The sequence below is a fragment of the Neoarius graeffei genome, chromosome 22 (assembly GCF_027579695.1).
Source record: "Neoarius graeffei isolate fNeoGra1 chromosome 22, fNeoGra1.pri, whole genome shotgun sequence".
NCBI classification, from domain to species: domain Eukaryota; kingdom Metazoa; phylum Chordata; class Actinopteri; order Siluriformes; family Ariidae; genus Neoarius; species Neoarius graeffei.
In genome coordinates this window covers 30,677,158-30,702,043 of record NC_083590.1, presented here as the reverse complement: position 1 = coordinate 30,702,043, position 24,886 = coordinate 30,677,158, and the positions used below count along the sequence as shown (strand labels likewise).

Below are 24,886 nucleotides of genomic sequence, written 5' to 3'. Positions count from 1 at the left end.
CATGATTTTTTCCTGATGGGTCAGGGAATCAAACCAGCTACCCTTTGGACCTTTTAGGCCATGGTTTCTCCTTGTACAATATACAGTTTAATAAATGCTACACAAAATATTCTACCCAGATTGTAAGTTAATGACATAAGAACAATGCAATGACAAGTTTTGCTTTTTGGATTTGTCAATGGTTTTTTGATTTCTTTGTTAAGAAACAAACAAAAACCAAACAAATGTAAAAAATTTAATTAAATTGGGTGATACAGTGGTGCAATGGTTAGCACTGTTGCATCACAGCAAGAAGGTTCTGGGTTCAATCCTCATGGCTGATGGGGGCCTTTCTGTGTGGAGTTTGCACGTTCTCCCCGTATCTGCATGGGTTTCCGCTGGGTACTCTGGTTTCTTCCAACAGTTCAAAGACATATAGACTAGGTAAGAAAAGGTTCATGCTTCGTGCCAGTCAGAAGCCTGGATAGACTGGGAAGGATTGCATCAGGAAGGGCATCTGGTGTAAAAACTATGCCAAATCAAATATGTGGAACAAATCCGTTGTGGCAACCCCTAGTAGGAGTAGCTGGAAGATAAAGTTTCTTTGTCATCTCCACCAACTCTTCCCAACATAACTCAAAAAGTAGTAAACAGATTTTGATGACATTTTGAGGAAAGGTGAGCCATGGGCCAAGGAACAATTGATTAGACTTTGATACAAATCCGGATATGTATGCAGATGCAGGATTTATTTATTTTTGTCCATTCCCAACGTAACTCAAAAAGTAGTGAATGGATTTGGATGAAATTTGGTGTACAGCTTTAGTAGTATCCTCGGTTCAAGTGATTTGATTTTGAAGCTGATGATATGTGGCTTGGTGGAGGTATGCACTTGACCCAATGCCTTTCTAGTTTTGTAGTTTGCGTGTCACAAATGCAGATCACTACAGTATAATTCATTTCACATTTCAACCTGGTTTTTCATCTTAGCATTTAATCTCCATAGAGTTGTGGGAAAACAACCTAAATTACCAGTCAAATAGCCTATAAAATAAATACATATCATGCTAAATAGGCTAAAAAAAACCCCATATTTTTTATATTATGAATCATATCCAAGTCCACAAATACAGTTAATCTTTTTACTAATCAATTTTAATACTTTGTATTTATTTGCTATTCGTGCTAGGTTGACAATAACAACAAAAAAAAAATTTCCCTATCTTTCTGCTTTATGTATTTAAAATAATAATTCCCAGCATCATACTATTTTAGCCTTTGTTATAGGTTTGGGTGGCACGGTGGTGTAGTGGTTAGCACTGTTGCCTCACAGTAAGAAGGTTCTGGGTTTGAGTCCAGTGGGCACCAGGCAGAGCATTTTTTAAGGATTTTCCACTAGGAGACCAACTGGTCTGGGCAATACAATCACAGGCCCCAGAGTCCATGTGGCTGCACCGCTGTGGCATATTCTGTGATGCAAATTGCCGCATTACGAATCCTCGTTTCAGCCAGCATAATATCAACATAGTTAATGCAGTGCCAAGTTTTCCTTGTTAAATGTATACTTACATGGTACTTGGTTAATTAATTGCAACTGATTGAACCAAATGATAAGACATAACTTGGTTTAAAATTTGGTCTCCCAGTGAAGCTGGTTTGGCATTGACTAGGAGACCAAATCTGGCCACTGGGAGACCATTTGGTCTCCCAGTAACTATGTTAAAAAATGCTCTGGCACCGGGGGCCTTTCTGTGTGGAGTTTGCATGTTCTCCCCGTGTCCGTGTGGGTTTCCTCCGGGTGCTCCGGTTTCCCCCACAGTCCAAAGACATGCAGGTTAGGTTAATTGGTGGCTCTAAATTGACCGTAGGTGTGAATGTGAGTGTGAATGGTTGTTTGTCTCTGTGTCAGTCCTGCGATGATTTGGCGACTTGTCCAGGGTGTACCCCGCCTTTCGCCCGTAGTCAGCTGGGATAGGCTCCAGCTTGCTCGCGACGTTGCACAGGATAAATGGTTATGGATAATGGATGGTGATAGGTTTTGTTATGGGATTCCATCCCAGTAATCATCTCAGGAGTCCTTTGACGAAAAGTTAGCATGTTATGCCAGGTTTTGCCACAACAGACAGTTGATTCATGAAATTTGAACTGTAGAGAGAGCTTAACTCAATGCCTCGTAGCTAGTTATTTTCCAGGTTTTAACAATGTAAAGGCCTGTTTATGCATTTTTGTCTCAGTATAAGTGTTGCAGTGCTAGTGTGCAATTCCTAAAGCAACAATTAATAATGTGTTGTAGTGATTTTATGTATGTGCAGGCTTTAGGCTCTGTATTCCATTACATATGATTTTCTCTGGTTTTGAATGAGCTCAGGCCAAATGCTGGTTAGCTCTGCAAACACGAAAATGGTATTGATCAGCATAATATTATCATTGTCAAGAATATGAACTCATTACCAACTGTTGGAGAATAATGCTGCCTGTTCTCAGAATCACAGAGCTAAATATCACTATCTATATGAATTATAGCTCTTATTGATTAACTTTTATCAGCATTAGGTGTCCATGAACAATTTCCTGTTCAGCTGCATTCAGCTCAGGCTCAAGTTTACCTTTCAGGATGGATTAAGGATGTAGCTAAAGACTATTCTTGTAAGAAATGTACTGTATGCAGTGCACGATTAATTGTGGATTAATCAGAATGTGAGGCACAAATGTATGAAACACAGCTGCATTTAGCCAGTTTGTAATTAAATTTTGTAAGATTAGTGCTAGCTAACTATACTAGCTAATATTAAGAATCCCTTGAGGTCGAAGTTGGTACAACATGCAAATTAGCCCGTTAGGTTATAATGATTATTCAGTGAAAACAAACAGGGAAAGATTTTTAGCGTGTAAATTGGTCAGTCATCGTCACCCATATGATGCTGGCTGGGATACAGTAGGCATATTGATGCTGGATATTGTTTTTGCCGTGTGGGAAAAAAAAGACTAAACTGTTCAAGATAACTTTTTTTTATCTTACCCTTCAATGGCTTCCATAAATAATGGAATGATGTTTTGGAAAAATAAATTGCCTAAATTGTCTTGGTTTGATAGAAGACTGATAGTGGACTTTTTGATCCTGATCTACATCTGAGAAAGTTCATTAACAGTCGCTGTTAATTGGTGTTAAACCGGTGTCCAGGAAAATGCAGGGAGGGTTAGGGTTGGGTAGGTTATTTGTCTTTTTCTTCAGTCAGTGATTCCTCTGTGCAGTCTTCTGTGCTGCATGTGTGCTGCAGGGAATCAACACCAGGTCTCTGCTTTCATAGTGTACACAGTCCTTTCATTTACATTCACTGACTGAAAGAGAGAGACAGACAGACAGACAGACAGACAGAGAATGAGACAGTCTGCGAGAGAGACAGATAGACTAAGAAAGACAGACAGACTGAGAGACAGACAGACTGAGAAAGACAGACAGACAGACAGACAGACAGACAGACAGACTGAGAGAGAGAGACAGACCAACAGATAGACTGAGAGAGAGAGAGAGAGAGAGAGACTGAGAGGGAGACCAACAGACAGACTTAGAGAGAGACTGACAGACTGACTGAGAGAGAGACAGACAGACTGAGGGAGAGAAAGAAAGACAGACTGAGAGAGTGACAGACAGACTGAGAGACAGAAAGAGAGAGACAAAGAAACTGAGAGAGACAAAGAAACTGAGAGAGACAGACAGACTGAGAGAGAGAGAAAGACAGACAGACAGAGAGAGAGACAGACAGATTGCAAGAGAAAGAGATAGAGAGACAGACAGACAGACAGACAGACAGAGAATGAGACCGACAGAGAGAGTGACAGAAACTGAGAGTGACAGACAGACTGAGAGAGAGTAACAGAGACTGAGAGAGAGAGAGAGAGAGAGAGAGAGACAAAGACTGAGAGAGACAGACAGACTGAGAGAGAAAGACAGACAGAGAGAGAGACAGACATATTGCAAGAGAGAGAGACAGACAGAGAATGAGACAGACAGACTGAGAGAGATTGAGAGAGAGAGACAGACGGACAGAAAGAGAGAGACAGATTGCGAGAGAGAGACAGACAGACTGAGAGAGAAAGACAGACAGATAGAGAGACAGACAGATTGCAAGAGAGAGAGACAGACAGAGAATGAGACAGACAGACTGAGAGAGAGACAGATTGTGAGAGAGAGAGATGGACAGAGAGAGAGACAGACAGATTGCGAGACAGAGACAGACAGATTGTGAGAGATAGACAGACGGACAGAGAGAGAGAGAGAGACAGATTGTGAGAGAGAGACAGACAGAAAGAGAGACAGATTGCAAGAGAGAGACAGACAGACTGAGAGTGAAAGACAGAGAGAGAGACAGATTGCAAGAGAGAGAAAGACAGACAGACAGAGAATGAGACAGACAGACTGAAAGAGAAACAGATTGCGAGAGAGAGACAGACAGACTGAGAGAGAAAGACAGACAGATAGAGAGACAGACAGATTGCAAGAGAGAGAGAGACAGACAGAGAATGAGACAGACAGACAGAGAGAGACAGATTGCGAGAGAGAGAGAGAGATGGACAGAGAGAGAGACAGACAGATTGCGAGACAGAGACAGACTGTGAGAGAGAGACAGATGGACAGAGAGAGAATGAGTCAGACAGACAGAGAGAGACAGATTGTGAGAGAGAGAGAGGCAGAAAGAGAGACAGCTTGCAAGAGAGAGACAGACAGACTGAGAGTGAAAGACAGAGAGAGAGAGAGACAGACAGATTGCAAGAGAGAGAAAGACAGACAGACAGAGAATGAGACAGACAGACTGAAAGAGAAACAGATTGCGAGAGAGAGACAGACAGACTGAGAGAGAAAGACAGACAGATAGAGAGACAGACAGATTGCAAGAGAGAGAGAGACAGACAGAGAATGAGACAGACAGACTGAGAGAGAGACAGATTGCGAGAGAGAGAGAGATGGACAGAGAGAGAGAGACAGACAGATTGCGAGACAGAGACAGACTGTGAGAGAGAGACAGATGGACAGAGAGAGAATGAGTCAGACAGACAGAGAGAGACAGATTGTGAGAGAGAGAGAGACAGACAGAGAATGAGTCAGACAGACTGAGAGAGAGGGAACTCACAAAACCTTCAAAACTCCATGCTGCTCTATCAAAGTAAAAAAGGAGCATGCCAGCGACTGTGATTCCCCATATTCTCTTTCTCTTCCCTCCTTTTTCTTCCAACATAAGGAAATGCAACAGAACATTTCATCCGCCAGAAGTGAAAAGAATTCACAGTGTAAGTAGTGAAAGAACTGACAGGGAGAGATGGGCAGGAAAAGATACAGAGTGTGGTTGGGAAGTACAGAGAGAGAGAGAGAGAGAGAGAGAGAGAGAGGTAACCATATTAACATGCTTCCAGGAATTAAGTTTGGTTCCTTTCTGATATCAGCAGCTCTTCAGAAGTACAAAATACAATATTACTTCTCCAACATTTAAGATGCAAATTGTCTCCAGGATCAGAGCTTTTGTATTCATGTTGCCGCTTGTCATTGTGTTACATTAGAGGAGTGGCAGTAATGTTGCTATCACCCCCTGGTGGTTCGACAGCGTCACAATGCAGTGGTGTGGCGTCTGCAGAAAGCAGGATTTATTTGATAAAATCAAATGAACAAAGCTTAGCAGCACTTTTTTTTTTTTGCTTTCTAGGATTCTGTCCTCGTATCTTTTTGTGTGCAAAGAGGTTTGTGTTTTTCATCCGTCATTCTGTTTACAGTCCTTCTCAGAACCACAGCACTACACCTCACAGAACATACAGATATGTATCACATACAGTCAGCAGGGACTGAGGAAAATGGCTCGTAGTAAGTGATAATCATCACTGACATCAGTGGACAGCATTTTTAAGGCTGCTGGGTAGTAAAGTGGGCCAGAAATGAAGCCCTGTGGGACACCGATTATGGTATAGCACTTATTCATTCATGTGTGTGTGCTGTAGTCTGTATTCTGTCCTAATATTAATAAGATTACCCAATGTTATGTTGGCAGTGATCTAGCTATAACTCCCTTTTTTTTTTGCCGACTATTACATCAGTCAACAAGACAATGTCGTTTACATAAATATGTTAATGACGAATAAATGTTCTCGGTATTCTCTGTACATCTTTTATAACTGACGCTTGATTATAGGTGACGTTTCTACCGCAGGTGAAGAATGTATTGTATTTTCAATCCCTGTCTCATCTGTCTTGGTTAGGTATCTATTTTGAATATGTACCAATAGTAACTGCTTATTAACTGAGCATGAGGTCTTTATGGGAAAATATCAGACCGAGGTCTTGGCAGTCCAGACCGAGCCGTAGACGATGTTTGTACAAAAAAAAAAAAAGGACATCTGATATTTTCCTGTAAAGACCGAGCAAGCGAGGTTTTAAAGAGTTTATTATATGACTTTTTTTATTTCGAAGATTAAAATAGACGTCATTATAATGATGCGTGACGCTGCTTTCATTCACGTCGTATTTGTAACGTTGTTGAGTCACGCATACAGAATAAACGGCTAGCCATTTCAAAACTGAATTTCTGTTAGCAGTTAGCGGTTTCTGAATGCTTTTCGTTGCTCATTTCTTGAATAACTCGACGACTCTTGTTTGTTTTTTTGTGTTTCGGCTGTTTTTCATTCCGCTTTGATTTCCAGTTCATCTTTTTTTATCATTTTGGCTTTGTTTTTGTTTGGTTTTTTGTAAGAGTGAAAGCCGGCGCCTTAGAAGGAAAGTCCATAATCGCCCATGGGCGTTACGGGAAAATACTGCCTGCCAACGAACCAATCAGAGCGTATGATTTTACCAGAAGTAGCTCATGCCATATAATAATACTGTGTATTACATCTTGTTACCATTTATCTGAATGGAACAGCCTTACACACCATGGTATGGAAGTATTAAAGGAACAGTCCACCGTACTTCCATAATGAAATATGCTCTTATCTGAATTGAGACGAGCTGCTCCGTACCTCTCCGAGCTTTGCGCGACCTCCCAGTCAGTCAGACGCAGTCAGACGCGCTGTCACTCCTGTTAGCAATGTAGCTAGGCTCAGTATGGCCAATGGTATTTTTTGGGGCTGTAGTTAGATGCGACCAAACTCTTCCACGTTTTTCCTGTTTACATAGGTTTATATGACCAGTGATATGAAACAAGTTCAGTTACACAAATTGAAACGTAGCGATTTTCAATGCTATGGAAAGTCCGCACTATAATGACAGGCGTACTAACACCTTCTGCGCGCTTCGGCAGCGCATTGATACGGAGCTCAGATATCAATGCGCTGCCGAAGCGCGCAGAAGGTGTTAGTACGCCTGTCATTATAGTGCGGACTTTCCATAGCATAGAAAATCGCTACGGTACCTTTCAATTTGTGTAACTGAACTTGTTTCATATCACTGGTCATATAAACCTATGTAAACAAGAAAAACGCGGAAGAGTTTGGTCGCATCTAACTACAGCCCCAAAAAATACCATTGGCCATACTGAGCCTAGCTACATTGCTAACAGGAGTGACAGCGCGTCTGACTGCGTCTGACTGACTGGGAGGTCGCGCAAAGCTCGGAGAGGTACGGAGCAGCTCATCTCAATTCAGATAAGAGCATATTTCATTATGGAAGTACGGTGGACTGTTCCTTTAAAGCTAGACTCCCTTTCAGATTTTTCAAATGTAAGTCATAAAAAGAATTTTCCCTGACATCAAATTATTTTTGTTTAGTGGACTGAAAGCTACTAAATTCGAATCACAGACTTTCAATTTTATTAGTTTTTTTTAAATAGAACAATTAATGAATTTAAGGCCAAATGGCCCTAAATTCTCCGCTATTTTTTCCTGCTTCACCATGACGCAATACAAGATACTACGTCATGCATGATGTGGTGGGCTTTCCCCATTCATGCAAGGCATTGTGGGATACAAATTTGAAACGGGAGAGAAAAATGGACGACGTGAGTGTGCGAATGAAACGTGAAAGACCGACTACAGTAACGGAAAGCGAGAAGAAAAGACGTTACTTTATATACGAAGGAAAGGAAACGTAGGACCAAACTAATAAATATCGGCAGTTAGCGAGCACCTCGGCGTGATCAGCTGTTCGTTTAGCGACAGAATGATGGAACTGTCAGTGCACGGTCAAAGGTAAACCTGTGCATGCACACACGGACTTCCTCTGTCTGCTTGACTGTGTGAAGCGAGCGATTTCATGGACATTATTTGCTCAGGAATCCCCTCAAATTAAATAACTTCCCAGCCACAGAATGGCCATTTTTCTTTTTGAGATATTGCAGAAATAAACATATCACAATGACCAAATTTCAGAGGGAACTAAATGTCGCCGATTTTATGAAATTGAAAGGCCGTCTAGCTTTAAGTTGTATACTAGAGGTGTACCACAATGCCACTAGCTTTGTCTGTATCTGTGTACTGAGTGTGGCCAAAAAAAGAAGGGCTTTTTTTAAACCACGCTACCCTCCGAAACACTAGAAATCACTCATCGATATAAAGTCGCAGCCTTGTCACAATGATGTGTGAATTCTGCCTGTGACAGTTCCTTAACCTCAGCTACATCGCTCAAGTTCATAATTGGTCGTAACTGGAGACCAATGGGACCATGTGCCTGTGATATTTTCTAATAGTTTTAGTTGGGTCTATTTCACAAAATATAACCAAGGCAGTAGCTTAAATTTATCCACATCGACTTTGACCAGGCAGGTACTAAAGATAAATGATTTGACACTGTAAATGCATTGTTATAGTGCTGCACATTCATGTACAGTGGTGCTTGAAAGTTTGTGAACCCTTTAGAATTTTGTATATTTCTGCATAAATATGACCGAAAACATCATCAGATTTCCACACAAGTCCTAAAAGTAGATAAAGAGAACCCACTTAAACAAATGAGACAAAAATATTATACTTGGTCATTTATTTATTGAGGAAAATGATCCAATATTACATATCTGTGAGTGGCAAAAGTATGTGAACCTCTAGGATTAGCAGTTAATTTGAAGGTGAAATTAGAGTCAGGTGTTTTCAATCAATGGGATGACAATCAGGTGTGAGTGGGCACCCTGTTTTATTTAAAGAACAGGGATCTATCAAAGTCTGATCTTCACAACACAGGTTTGTGGAAGTGTATCATGCCACAAACAAAGGAGATTTCTGAGGACCTCAGAAAAAGCGTTGTTGATGCTCATCAGGCTGGAAAAGGTTACAAAACCATCTCAAAAGAGTTTGGACTCCACCCATCCACAGTCAGACACATTGTGAACAAATGGAGGAAATTCAAGACCATTGTTACCCTCCCCAGGAGTGGTCGACCAACAAAGATCACTCCAAGAACAAGGCGTGTAATAGTCGGCGAGGTCACAAAGGACCCCAGGGTAACTTCTAAGCAACTGAAGGCCTCTCTCACATTGGCTAATGTTAATGTTCATGAGTCCACCATCAGGAGAACACTGAACAACAATGGTGTGCATGGCAGGGTTGCAAGGAGAAAGTCACTGCTCTCCAAAAAGAACATTGCTGCTCGTCTGTAGTTTGCTAAAGATCACGTGGACAAGCCAGAAGGCTATTGAAAATGTTTTGTGGACAGATGAGACCAAAATAGAACTTTTTGGTTTAAATGAGAAGCATTATGTTTGGAGAAAGGAGAAACACTGCATTCCAGCATAAGAACCTTATCCCATCTGTGAAACATGGTGGTGGTAGTATCATGGTTTGGGCCTGTTTTGCTGCATCTGGGCCAGGACGGCTTGCCATCATTGCTGGAACAATGAATTCTGAATTATAGCAGCAAATTCTAAAGGAAAATGTCAGGACATCTGTCCATCTCAAGAGAAGGTGGGTCATGCAGCAAGACAACGACCCTAAGCACACAAGTCATTCTACCAAAGAATGGTTAAAGAAGAATAAAGTTAATGTTTTGGAATGGCCAAGTCAAAGTCCTGACCTTAATCCAATCAAAATATTGTGGAAGGACCTGAAGTGAGCAGTTCATGTGAGGAAACCCACCAACATCCCAGAGTTGAAGCTGTTCTGTACGGAGAAACGGGCTAAAATTCCTCCAAGCCGGTGTGCAGGACCGATCAACAGTTACCGCAAACGTTTAGTTGCAGTTATTGCTGCACAAGGGGGTCACACCAGATACTGAAAGCAAAGGTTCACATACTTTTGCTACTCACAGATATGTAATATTGGATCATTTTCCTCAATAAATAAATGACCAAGTCTAATATTTTTGTCTCATTTGTTTAACTGGGTTCTCTTTATCTACTTTTAGGACTTGTGTGAAAATCTGATGATGTTTTAGGTCATATTTATGCAGAAATATAGAAAATTCTAAAGGGTTCACAAACTTTCAAGCACCACTGTAAATATGGTCTTTGTTTGTTGACCTTGGTCTTTGTCCTACAAGCTTCGTATCTGATCTCACCCGTGCCCACTCGCGTGACTTTTGCAGCATGCAAATGTAATGTGCGCAGACTTGCCGCATGCGCGCAGACTTGTCACTTATCTCTGCCAACTCGCGTAAAATACTTTGTTTTGAAATAGATAAAATAAATCACAATTCCACTTTACCTTTGAATAGGAGGTCTGAGCCTGTATGAGACGAAACAAGATAATTGAAATGGTTGCTGTTGGCGTAATGTGTAATATGCGAACGACTTCATGAACCAAAAAGTGAATGTTCAGTGGGACCCCGTTCTTGATACCTAGACAGATAAAATAAGACAGATAAAATAGATAAAATAAATCACAATTCCACTTTACCTTTGAATAGGAGGTCTGAGCTTGAATGAGGCGAAACAAGATAATCGAAATGGTTGCTGTTGGTGTAATGTGTAATATGCGAATGACTTCATGAACCAAAAAGTGAATGTTCAGTGGGACCCCGTTCTTGATACCTAGACACAGGCTTGCAGTACTCGAGTCCAGGACTCAGACTCGAATCCAACTCGTGCCCTGATTTTAAGGACTCGTGACTTGACTTGGACTTGGAATAATAGATGAACCAATCAGTGTCTCATTCATGAAACTCTCATGCATATGCCATCGATTTACCATCATATACATCTAATTTACACAAAACTCATGATAGTGGTCCAATTTAAAAAGAAAAAAGCAATCAGCAGTCTAACCACATGCATCGAAGATTAAAAAGAAAGAGAGAAGTACAACCTTGATTCCAAAAAAGTTGGGACAAAGTACACATTGTAAATAAAAATGGAATGCAATGATGTGGAAGTTTCAAAATTCCATATTTTATTCAGAATAGAACATAGATGACATATCAAATGTTTAAACTGAGAAAATGTATCATTTAAAGAGAAAAATTAGGTGATTTTAAATTTCATGACAACAACACATCTTAAAAAAGTTGGGACAAGGCCATGTTTACCACTGTGAGACATCCCCTTTTCTCTTTACAACAGTCTGTAAACGTCTGGGGACTGAGGAGACAAGTTGCTCAAGTTTAGGGATAGGAATGTTAACCCATTCTTGTCTAATGTAGGATTCTAGTTGCTCAACTGTCTTAGGTCTTTTTTGTCGTATCTTCCGTTTTATGATGCGCCAAATGTTTTCTATGGGTGAAAGATCTGGACTGCAGGCTGGCCAGTTCAGTACCCGGACCCTTCTTCTACGCAGCCATGATGCTGTAATTGATGCAGTATGTGGTTTGGCATTGTCAGGTTGGAAAATGCAAGGTCTTCCCTGAAAGACACGTCGTCTGGATGGGAGCATATGTTGCTCTAGAACCTGGATATACCTTTCAGCATTGATGGTGTCTTTCCAGATGTGTAAGCTGCCCATGCCACACGCACTAATGCAACCCCATACCATCAGAGATGCACCACTATTTGTCGGCGCAGAATTAGGGGGATTGGTGATCCTCTTCCCATCTTTACTTCTGAGAGCCGCTGCCACTCCAAGATGCTCTTTTTATACCCAGTCATGTTAATGACCTATTGCCAATTGACGTAATGAGTTGCAATTTGGTCCTCCAGCTGTTCCTTTTTTGTACCTTTAACTTTTCCAGCCTCTTATTGCCCCTGTCCCAACTTTTTTGAGATGTGTTGCTGTCATGAAATTTCAAATGAGCCAATATTTGGCATGAAATTTCAAAATGTCTCACTTTCGACATTTGATATGTTGTCTATGTTCTATTGTGAATACAATATCAGTTTTTGAGATTTGTAAATTATTGCATTCCGTTTTTATTTACAATTTGTACTTTGTCCCAACTTTTTTGGGATCGGGGTTATAAATATAAGCAGGAAAAGAACATTCAGAGCAAAAATGTCAGAGGTGCTTTTGTCTGAGTTTGCTCCAACTATAACGACAGTCTTTGACGTACACTCTGTTTTCATAAATCTGTTCAAGGCCGACTTTACAAAGAACTGAACTGTTTTCTAACTGTTTCTGTAGTAATCCAGACTCTATTATGTTTAGAGCTTAAATAGGTCATATTTAACTGAAGTTAAATTTAATGAAAGCTTAGAAATAAAGGTGAACCAAGTTTCCATCCGGGGGGGGCATGGAAACAAAACATGAAAAGAAAGTAATCACTGAAAATCAGACGAGCATTTACAAATAAAATTGTATCATTTTGAGTTTATTTGAAATTACTGTTTTGTCTGGCCAAGATTCCAGATCCAGGTCAGGGCCTGACTGTTTCTTGTACACTAATGGGCTTCGTACTTAACTGAACAATTAATCAGGAAAGTTTCGGAGTTGGGAACTTAAGTTACATTATTATAACAAACATTATTAATAGTTCCTTCAGGAAAGTTGAGTAGCTGAGTCACACTTAATTATGTACTTATGTCTGAATTTAGATCTGAATACTGATGTGCACCGCTCTGAATTTGGCCCTTTATACAGTAATCACATTTGACCAAACACAACTTTGATGAATAAGTGCCAATGTAAATGAACACATTTTATAGAAGGGTTATACAATCTAAGCTGATTAAACACTGATTTGTTGTGGTTTAAGATGATATATTATATGGACATGAATGTTTAACTGGGAAATACACCACTCGTATTTTTCATACGAGCTCCATCCGGGACATAGAGAACCAAAATATATATACATATAAATCTCTATATGTCACTCATGAGGAAATCAATGAATTGTTTTGATAACTTTGGGTACATTTTGTTTGTGAATGTGTCTATATAATAAAAAGAAAATCACACGTTGGCTTGAAAAGATGAAGTTTATCTTCTCGTGTTGAAAAACTTGCATTTTTCTTGCAAATTACATCACAGATCTGAGTGACATATTTAAATAATATTGGCTGGCTTTTTTCGTGGTATATCAGATATATTCGGATATACAGACTTGTATATCAGATTTAGATGATCAGAGGGAATTAGATGATCAGAAGGAAACCTACAGTGGAAACCTACAACCTTCTAGCCATTCAGAGAAGGCCTCAACCTCTCTTTTCCAGTTTTTCGATGTCCGTTGGTTTGTTTTTCTCTTGTAAACAGAGGAGAACTGTCAGGGCCTTTTAGGCATTCAGAGAAGGCCTAAACATATCAGCATTTCGAATGTTATATTTAATTTCTCTCATTCTTTATCTCTATTAGAAGAAGTCTGTGTCATCATCACACTTGGGAGGGGCTATCCTGTAGTTTGCGATAGCCTGTATGCCTTTCCACATATCCTTGGTGTTGGTGGTGTCGTGGAAAAAGTCCTGGATTTTTTGACTGTGAGCACACTTTGCTAATCTGATGGCATGGTTCAAGTTAGCTCTCGCTGTTCTCAGCGCCTTCTCGTCGCCAGATATATACCACAAAAAAGCCAGCCAATATTATTATTATTATCCAAAAAAAGCCAGCCAATATTATTATATTCCATTCAGCTAGCATGATACTGAATGAGTCGAACATGAGTTCTGAATGGAATATATCTAATACATCATGAAAAAAAGTCAGCCAATATTATTATTATTATAATAATAATAATAATAATTATTATTATTATTATACACTCTTTTTCAGTTTTTCGATATCTGTTGGTTTGTTTTTCTCTTGTAAACAGAGGGGAACCATCAGGGCCTTCTAGGTATTCAGAAATGAAAGGATTACTGTCCTGAAAACATTAAAATCGAGTTATCCAATGAGAATTTTTGTTTGTCGTCTCTAGGCTGAGAAGAGTTTAGAGTTGGCTCACTCATTGGTTAGGACCTAATTGCCGGGACAGAAGGCCATGGCAGTGTATGTTTATGGAGGAAGTGACAGATGAATTAACCAATCAGAGTTTGAGTTATAGTGGGAGGGACTAAAAAATTATCGCCCTCAGCCTCCTCGAAGGCCAACGCGAGCTTAACCGTGAGTCGGCGCCATTAGCGCAGCAGTGAAGTCACCTTCCAGCCGGTGTAGTGTTCATCAGTAGTGTTAGCAAATGCTAATAAAGTGGTCAAGCTAGTGCTATCTATCGAGAGCAAGTAGCACAGGCTAACGACTGAGAAACTAAGATTTCCATCTCTAGACGCTTCTTCGACGCTGCATGCTCGCTACAATATTTTTCACTTATACTCAAGTATTTATTTCCCTGTGGAATTTACTTAGTTACTTTTAAAATCAACACCTACACACAATGGAGTGATCTGGCAGCCTGCCGCTAATCCCTTGCAAAATCCTTTGCCCTGTCCTTTTTTGGTGTCTGGTTAAATTTTGGCTGAGCTCAAGTCCCAGCTCTAATAGTAACGATTCGCCACTGCTTGTAAATATGCGTGAAGAATATATAATGAAGGTTTGGTAGCCTTTCGGGTGTTCAACATGTCTTTAGTTTCAGTTTTCAGTTTATTTATTTAGGGCTTAATTACAGCATAGCTAATGCACTGGATTAGCCTCGTCTTTCTCTTTCCCGGAGAACAAAGAAATGCTTCTGTGCATGCGCAGCAGAAATCTTTCTCATTGAATATTCACATCAGCTCCGATGTGTAACGTCATGTTGTCTTGACAACCATGCAATATCGTACGCCATATTTAATGCTAATTCTCCATCGGGTAGAGTGACGTGATACATGTAGGACAAGCGATATGCTAACAATATTGCATGCTATCAAACCAAATGAATGAAGCCCGCTAGAAGGGAATAGAATACATGGTTTTATTCCATCGAAAACATGTCCTGTATGGATAATAATTTTTGAAATTTCACTCCAATGATGTCACTCCCAGTGTTTTCCCGCTGACTAGACACACATTGTCAAAATGGCGAACAGATTCAAAATTAAAATTCTTTTGATTAACTTGTGTATTTTTTGTGGATGTGTCCACATAATATAAAGAACATTACACAGTGGCGTGAAGATGTGAAGTTTATCTTCTCATGTTGAAAACATTTCACTTGTTTGCTTCACTTATTTGTGATATACACATTCACCACTCAAAGATAAACGTCATATTTCCGGGTCTTGTTCAACCGTGCAATGTCATATATTTATTATTCATACTTAGTAAAATTTTAAAACAAGTTACTGATTATTTATAAGATAAAATGGTTATGTGTCATGGGAGCAAAACTTTTAGACCTGCCTAAGGACCAGGGTTGCCATGGACATAGTTTTTACACCAAAATGGATTAGTTTGGAAAGCAGATTTCAGGTCCATAATGTAAGTCTGGTGTGGTCGGTTTCTCGGCCTGGTCTTTTTAAAGCAAATAATATCAATAAAATCTGTTCAAATCTTCTGCAAATGTGTCCTACGACAAACAACATGCAGGCAGTGTATCTACGATGTACAGAACCATTTCTGTTGTAAGATATAGTGCAAAGTTTGGGAGAGGAAAGGTGGATTATGGATGGCGAAGTGGATAATGGTCATAAATGGCCATGATAAAAAGGCTCATTTCAGATTCTGCAAAAAAGATACACCGTGGTGAACTTGATTGATTGATAAAGAATAAAAATGCATCGTTGCTGCATCTACACTACCGTTCAAAAGTTTGGGGTCACTTTGAAATGTCCTTATTTTTGAAAGAAAAGCACTGTTCTTTTCAATGAAGATCACTTTCAACTAATCAGAAATCCACTCTATACATTGCTAATGTGGTAAATGACTATTCTAGCTGCAAATGTCTGGTTTTTGGTGCAATATCTCCATAGGTGTATAGAGGCCCATTTCCAGCAACTCTCACTCCAGTGTTCTAATGGTACAATGTGTTTGCTCATTGCCTCAGAAGGCTAATGGATGATTAGAAAACCCTTGTACAATCATGTTAGCACAGCTGAAAACAGTTGAGCTCTTTAGAGAAGCTATAAAACTGACCTTCCTTTGAGCAGATTGAGTTTCTGGAGCATCACATTTGTGGGGTCGATTAAATGCTCAAAATGGCCAGAAAAATGTCTTGACTATATTTTCTATTCATTTTACAACCTATGGTGGGAAATAAAAGTGTGACTTTTCATGGAAAACACAAAATTGTCTGGGTGACCCCAAACTTTTGAACGGTAGTGTATGTTGATACCTATGCTGTAGTTTGAAAAGTATGAGTCTTTTCTAATGAACGTTGGGTTGTTTTTGTATGCTTGTGTATGTTCACACACAGGACAAGGCCACAGCAGATGAGCAGCAATCCTGGGACAGCTTTAAGACAATGACCACTGAGCCATCATCCAGCTCCGGCGGACAAAAGACGGATCGAGTTGAGTTGCACAGTAAAGCCTGGGACGGTTCCTCTGCAAACACTCCTGACACATCCGAGGGAGACTTCCAGACTGAAGTGTGAGGAAACACACACACAAAGGACACATTGCATAAACGGAATGAGATTTACCAAAAGGAGAATCTATAAAAGGATTATACATTTGTTTACGAGAATAGACCATTAAGAAAAAAAAAAAGAAAAAAAAGAAACGACTTCTATATTTTCACATGGACACTTTCAGTGAACGAAAACGGGGCTTGGAGAGTATATGGGAGAATTTTTAACAAACTGTTTCTGAAATGTCTTGATTTTACTCTGGAAAGGATTCTCTTTCACACATTTGAAAATTTGGAAAAAAAAATATTTCTGCACCATCCTTTTTATAGAGATTTAAAAAAATATATATACCCCCGTACTCATGGTTCGCACACATAGGGTTTTGTTCCACCTTTATGTCCTGTCTTTCCTAATAAATGTCTTTCTCTCTCTGTTCGGGGGGAAGGGGGAGGTTTAAGAAGATTCATTAATAGGATCAAGAAGCAAACCTCTTTTGAACTTGTCGTTTTTGTTTCGATTTTCCCAAAATTGTTCAGTACAGTTTTATTCCTTCTGCGACTGTGTGGATGGTTTTTTTTTTCCGATGTTTCATTTTCTTTAATTATAGCAATCGTATATTGTGTGTTATGCTAAGTCAATTGCATAACGCTAGATTAATAATCATGGGGAAAAGATATACAGTTTCAATTTACCCTCTGTTCTGTTCATCTCGGCTGAAAACACTCCATGAAGATCCCATTTCTGCGAGATAAAATGCAGCTGTCCTGCAGTATCTCTCTGCTCTCTAGTATCATTCAACCACTGCTTGAAGTGCTTATTGATTCTGCTCTGATTCAGTGGCTGCTATCCACTTAAAATGGAGGAAAATAAAGTCTGTTGCCAGTGACCCTCAACTATCTGTTAGCGCAAAGTCCATTTGTAATAGAGGTTCAATAACGGAATGTGTAATAGGCTAAGCTATGCCATAACAGCAGAGCCGACATCAGCAGGGCTGAGAGAGATTTATTGCCCTTTACCAGGACTTCTACGCTGTAGTGGACTCATGTGAAAGTCATATGAAAGGCAGGAAGGTCAGATATCACACACACCCCCAATAAAAAAAAGGAAACCCAAAAGGAATACAGCGATTTGGTGAATGATTTGGTCAAGTGCATCATTTGCTTTTGCTCTCAGAAATAAAGGTACAGAGCTGTACGTGCTAGAAAAGTAAAGTCCTCTACAATTTCGGAAATATTTCAAGCTTCACAATTGGATCTGAAGGATCACTGATGGACCTTTTAAACCTTTACACCGCATGCATCTTCCCGGGTAAACGTTACAAAGCCTACTAAAGGTATACTAGATGTCCTGTAAATGGTACATTTATTTCTGAGAGTCTGCATCGAAATCTTACACCAGTCTGTCTGAAAGAAGTCGAATTTAGTCCAAAGCACTGACGGAAAACATGTCGGCTTCCATATTTCTAGAAATATATATGGTCTTTTAGTCAGAATTTGTATAAATCTACAGATGACGAGAATTTGGACTTAATAAATATTACTTTATGTTGGTGATCCTTTTGTTAATGTTGAATCTTACAGCTTTTTTTTTTTTTAAGTTTTTTTTTTTTTTTCAAAGTTTGTGTGGCAGGTCTGGGAAAATCGAGTTTTTCAGCTAACAATATGCACTGCCTGGCCAAAAAACCCTCACACAATCTAACACTAGTCAGACATCAGTTTATCTTTAGATACTGCGTGTCAAAATACCTGCAGTGCTCCTGCACTATTATCAAAATCCATCAATGACCTCATGAAAAGAAACTGATAGCAAGTCAAGTTTATTTGTATAGCGCTTTTAACAACAGACATCGTCGCAAAGCAGCTTTACGGAAAATTAAAGACTTTAAACACGAGCTAATTTTATCCCTAATCTATCCCCAATGAGCAAGCTTGTGGCGACGGTGGCAACGGAAAATTCCCTCAGATGAAATGAAGAAGAAACCTCGAGAGGAACCAGACTCAAAAGGGAACCCATCCTCATCTGGGTGATAACAGATAGCATGATTATAAATAACTCGCTTCTATAACAGTGTCCTATAGAGTCACAAAGTATAACTGTGTAACCAGGAAATTCATTATAGTTTTAACATGAAACCTGTTTTGTTGAAGTTATAAACTGTTCATTGATGGAAACTTGAGTGCAAAACTGTTCATGACAACTGCAGTCCTAAAGGTAGCAAGTCAACTGTCATCCTCAGACATAAAAGCATTACTGTAAGACTCCAGAGCGTCTTCCAAGTGTGACTTTCGACTGTCTGTATAGGGCCGTCCTCTACAGGGGCAATGCGATGAGACTCCAGCCAGAAGTAGGGCATCAGGATGGATCAGGCGGGTCCGGAGAGCATAAGAGGGCAGCATCACTGGTGTCTCAGGATCAACATGTAACTCAACAAAGAGAGACAGACAAAGGGAAGAGATGGGGGGGGGGGAGAGAAAACATAGGTTGTTAGGTATGCCCAATGTCACCTAAAGAGTAAGATCATAGCAAGAAATTTATCCAACAGAACTGTGAAGAGTAAAGAGACAGAGATTAGTGCTGTCAAAAATGTCGCATTATTAAAGCATTAACTTGACTCAATTTTAACGGTGATGATTTTTTTATCGCGAGATTAACGCTCTGTGACATGATGTAGGTTTTTCATAAGCTTTTGAAACTGCCAGGAACTTGGAACAGAGACTTTGCTTAGAAAAACGGTAGCAGCTAGACTGTAATGCCACGCCCTGCACAGCCAGAGTCCTCTGCCCTCCCCCGAAGAGCCACGGTGCTCGGCTTAGGTTTCGTTTTCCCATCGGCGGCTCCAGCCCGACTTTGCAGTGGCTGTGACAAGACGTGTTATGCTCTGCAATAAAAAAAAAAAAAACATTGGTACAACCAGTGTTTGAACTATGCCGATATTTTCGGGGGGTCCCTTTTTTTCCCTTGGGGGGGGTGCTTGCGCCTGTCTCAGAGCGCGGCTCTCCATCGCGCGCTCACTTCGGATATGCAAATGCTTCCCGTTACACACGATTGCTATGTCAATAAACATCATTTTGCCAATATTTTAGAGACCCCCAACATTTCCCAAATCATGTTTTCAAGGGATCTCATGTCTGTTTCAGGGGATCTCGGATCCCCCGAGTACCCCCGTAGTTCGAACGGTGAGTAAGCCCATTCACTTTTTTATGCTGATAAGAGAATTACAATGGTTTTTCATGTGACAAAAATGTGCGATTAATCGCGAGTTAACTATGACAGTCGTGACATTAATCGCGATTAAATATTTTAATTGCTTGACAGCACTAGTTTAAATATCAATCAAAGTCCTTCCCACGCTATGTGGCGCATAGGGTGGCGCCAATCTCCATAGCCCTCGGCCTCTCGCCTATTACATAGCTAGGGTTACAGTGCGGGGCTAGTCCTCTGGTAACCACAGGAGTTTGACTCCCCACTCACATCTATATTGCAGCGTGCCTTGCCAGACGGCAGTAGGTACCATTTTTATGATGGACTTTGGTATGACCCAACCGTGAGTAGAACTTGCGATCTCCCGATCGAGAGGTGGACACGCTAACCACTAGGCCAACTTGCGGTACTGTGTTTAACTGCCATGAGGGATTTAATGTCTCAGGTGCTGAGACAGGGACAGATATACTGTAGATGATGCTAATAAAATCATAATGGAAAAAAAATGTCCTATTACAATTTTAAAAACCTTTAAAATTTACCAGCAATGTTCTTCTTCCATGAATAGATTTAGATATCAGTGTAGTAGAAGCTGATTCTTAAGGATTTGAGAGGAAACGGACTTCAAACTGCTTGCGATTGAGAATTGCAAAAGGAAACATTTTCAGTTCAAGAAAAAGGATAGTTTTCAGAACTATATTCCATAATTTGACCATGTGAAGGCTTTTCCCAGACCGACACACATTCTGAACTTTTTGGATGTTTGACTCAATGTTGTATGCATGAGTGGAGATGTTATTACTAAAAACTATTGTTTGCTCGCTGGGGCTGTCATATGCAAAGATATTTTGGTACTTTTGACAAGCCACAAAGCTACAAAGCCACCCCAAGGACTCCTTGTCAAGAATATTCACTTAGTAAAAAAAAAAAAAAGTTTGTTAAGTTAACTCCTTCGGACACGAGGAAAAATGCTATGGAGCTTCATGTGTACAATTGTACACATTATGTCTGAAGCGGTTACACAATATTATGAGATGTGACTAATAAATAACGAGACTATGGCAAACCACGTGGTGAATATTGACCAATGGGTGAGCGTAAGTGAAAGTGAAAGTATGAGAATATGCATTGCTCGAAGTAGACGTGTTTTTCTGACATGTAAAAATGGAGCGATGCATCAGTCTGAAAAATTTGGTGAAATTTACAAACAAACAAACAAACAAAAAAAAAACATCGTACCAGCACAATCGGTGCAACAGTTTTTGGCTCCCTATTCATCTGATCTAGCATCATGTGACTTTTCTTTTCCCTAAAATCAAGTCTGCACTCCAGGGAACCCGTTTCAAGTCTCTTCCAGAAGTGAAGAAGAAGAAAACGACGGCGTTTCTGAGTCAACTAATGGAAGAAGCTCGACTGCACTGCTTTGATCAGTGGAAGACCAGAATGCAGTGGTGTATAGTTAGAGAAGGGGATATTTTGAAGGGGAAAGGAAGTGAAATGTAAGTTTCCTTGATTAAACTTGAATTACAGCATTGGTCTCGTTATTTAATAGCCACGTTTATTGAACAGCTTGTTCGAGTTTCGATATGTTTTTGCTTGCGTTACTCCCAAATCCCGCAAACAACATGAGCAAGTCATATACATTTTATTCGAACGTTTTTAACCAAACCTTTTTTTTTTTCTTCTGTTTTTGTTAACACTGTAGCACTGAATGCTCAGGTTTAATCTTGAACCGAGTATAGAGGTCATTTTTGTTTCCTCCTTCCCACTGCAACTTATACCAATTAGGCCAGTTGTGTAGGCTGATGTTACCGCACATGGAGGCTCGGGGAGAGAGGGAGATAATTACCTTTGGGGCTGACAATTTGTCCTGACATTTTCCTGCTCGGTGCAACAACCATCTGCTCAAAGATCCCTGAAGTCACTACATCATATAGACACAGACCACAATACAAGATCATGCCATTTTGACCTTAAGAACTCATCTGCAGTAATAGTGTCGCAAGAAATAACCCTTTTCCCTCCACTGTGATTAAAAGTGCTTTTATTTTTCCTTTGGATTTGCCAGTAGGGTGAAGTGATTATTTTGCACACGCTTAGTTGAGCTGATGTTCAAGCTGACATTGCGCAAGTACTCTCAGTCTTTGCAAAGTAAGAGCACTTAGCTAGCATTAGAATTGCTTTGAATTATAAGAGCACCAGGTAAGTACGCTTCACACACTCGTACAATCCCTTCTTTTAACTTGCACACTTCATCCTTTTCACGAACAGTGCCTATCCTTTCGTCTTTACAGTTTCTTTCTTGTCACTCTGGTCATTATTTTTACAACCGCATGTACCTTAGAGTATGTTTTGTTTCTTTGTTTTTAGGATTTTTTTTTTCCAAACGTGAACAACGTTCCATGCATTTAATGAAAGTGATCTTTTTCAGATTACCAATTCAAGCCCCCAGAACTGTATTCTCAGTGACTTGACCCTGGACCGCCCCCTCCCTTTCATATATATATATACTTGTATTGATCTTGGAAAGTGGAAAAAAAAAGAAAAGAAAAAAAGAGAGAATTGCCTTACAGTATATTTTATTTTATTGAACTATGTATTTGAAAATGTGTGCATATGCGTGTTGTGACATGTATGATTGACATGAGTATGCATACAAAAGCTAACACAGAAACACAAAATAGCCCAACATGCCATTATATAAATACATATGTGACTATTTCCCACCATATTTCATCTTGTTTGAACCCGAGGCTTCTTTCACAACCAGCAATTTTCTCCGAAGCTACAGATGGCTGTCACAGAAAGTTCCCTTTGCCCCATTTCTGTTTTTTTTTTAATACACACAAGATTGTACAAAGTAGTCCTTTACTGTTTTCATAGAGTGTCTTTTTATATGAAAATAAATTTTCAATCTGATGTATCAGTGTCTACTTTTATTTCCTCGTAGTAGTAGGAATAATAATGCAGATCTTGTGCATACACCATCGTTGACAGGACAACACGATGTATTTTTTATTATTTAATTTCCACAGTCATTATATGATCAGCAAATTCAGCTTTCTCTTCATGCAACTTTCTGACTGTGACTAATCGACATAACCCACTTTTTGCTCTGCTCTTTCACCAGCCAACACACTACAGTCAGCAAATGAATAAATATTCTGTCTTGTCCGAAGCTATAAAAAGCAGAATTTTAAGAACATCTATAACAGTGATCCAAAAGGACAGTGTACCGACATCTTCCCAATTAGAGAGCTGCATGAGGCAACTTTGAGATGTAATTTGCACACGTTGTGCCGACATTGGCTGTGTGTGTGTGTGTGCTACAGTATCTAGAGAGTAAGAGCAACGTCAGTGTGTGGATTTTGTACACAGGACACTATAAGGACTAAAGTATACTCCAAATGCAACGCAGTCCAAAAACAAAAATCTCATTAATTTCGGTTTTAAAGCAAATTTGCCAGAATTTTTTTTCAGTACATTCACATACAAACATGTAGCTGAGGACAGCGAGATGTTTAGAGTCAGTGCTTGTAAGTTTGCTAACATCTTCATTTTTGTACATAACAAACAACAACATAGCGCTGTCGCCTCACAGCAAGAAGGTCCTGGGTTCGAGCCCTGTGGCCGGTGAGGGCCTTTCTGTGCAGAGTTTGCATGTTCTCGCCGTGTCCGCGTGGGTTTCCTCCGGGTGCTCCGGTTTCCCCCACAGTCCAAAGACATGCAGGTTAGGTTAACTGGTGACTCTAAATTGACCGTAGGTGTGAATGTGAGTGTGAATGGTTGTCTGTGTCTATGTGTCAGCCCTGTGATGACCTGGCGACTTGTCCAGGGTGTACCCCGCCTTTCGCCCGTAGTCAGCTGGGATAGGCTCCAGCTCGCCTGCGACCCTGTAGAACAGGATAAAGTGGCTAGAGATAATGAGAAGAGATGAAACAAACAACAACATTGATTTTCCTTGTGATAATTCCTTCAATGGCGGTACGGTGGTGTAGTGGTTAGCACTGTCGCCTCACAGCAAGAAGGTTCTGGGTTCAAACCCAGCGGCCGGTGAGGGCCTTTCTGTGTGGAGTTTGTATGTTCTCCCCGTGTCCGCGTGGGTTTCCTCCAGGTGCTCCGGTTTCCCCCACAATCCAAAGACATGCAGTTAAGTTAATATGGGACGGCCTTGGGCTGAGGTGCCCTTGAGCGAGGCACCCAACTGCTCCCCGGATGCTGTTAGCATGGCTGCCCACTGCTCTGGGTATGTGTGTGTGCTCATTGTGCATGTGTGTCTTCACTGCTTCAGATGGGTTAAATGCGGAGAGGAATTTCACAAGTGTGTGATGAATAAAGTTGTGCTTGCTTTCTTTCAAATATTATCTCTATTTGAAAAATCCTATTTTCAGATGCGCACACACAAGAACATGAGCTTAGATCATGTTTCAGTGTCTTGCAAAAGTATTCATCCCCCTTGGTGTTTGTCCTGTTTTGTTGCATTACAAGCTGGAATTAAAATGGATTTTGGAGGATTAGCACCATTTGATTTACACAACATGCCGACCACTAAAAAGTTGCTTTTTTTGACACAAACTATAATTAAGATGAAAAAAAAAAACTAAATAAGAGCTGGTCCAACCAATTCACTTCACAAGTTACATAATTAGTTGATTAAGATCCACCTGTGTGCAATCAAAGTGTCACATGATCTGTCACATGATGTCTGTATAAATCAGCCTGTTCTGGAAGGACCCTGACTCTGCAACACTACTAAGCAAGCAACATGAAAACCAAGGAGCCTCCAAACAGGTCAGAGACAAAGTTGTGGAGAAGTATAGATCAGGGTTGGGTTAGAAAAAATATCCCAAACTTTGAATATCCCAGGGAGCACCATTAAATCCATTATAGCAAAATGGAAAGAATATGGCACCATTACAAACCTGACAAGAGAAGGCCGTCCACCAAAACTCA

General features: G+C 40.1%; 1 protein-coding gene across 1 annotated transcript in view; it reads left to right on the top strand.

The window, feature by feature from the left end:
- adgrb2 (adhesion G protein-coupled receptor B2) overlaps nt 1-16,756 on the top strand; it is an 836,040-nt gene extending 819,284 nt beyond the window's left edge. Inside the window, exons 32-34 of the mRNA XM_060904734.1 lie at nt 5,217-5,263; nt 11,493-11,496; nt 16,577-16,756. Of these exons, the coding sequence (XP_060760717.1) occupies nt 5,217-5,263; nt 11,493-11,496; nt 16,577-16,756 (231 nt within the window). The remainder of the gene's footprint in view (nt 1-5,216; nt 5,264-11,492; nt 11,497-16,576) is intronic.
- The last annotated feature ends 8,130 nt before the right edge of the window (nt 16,757-24,886 follow it).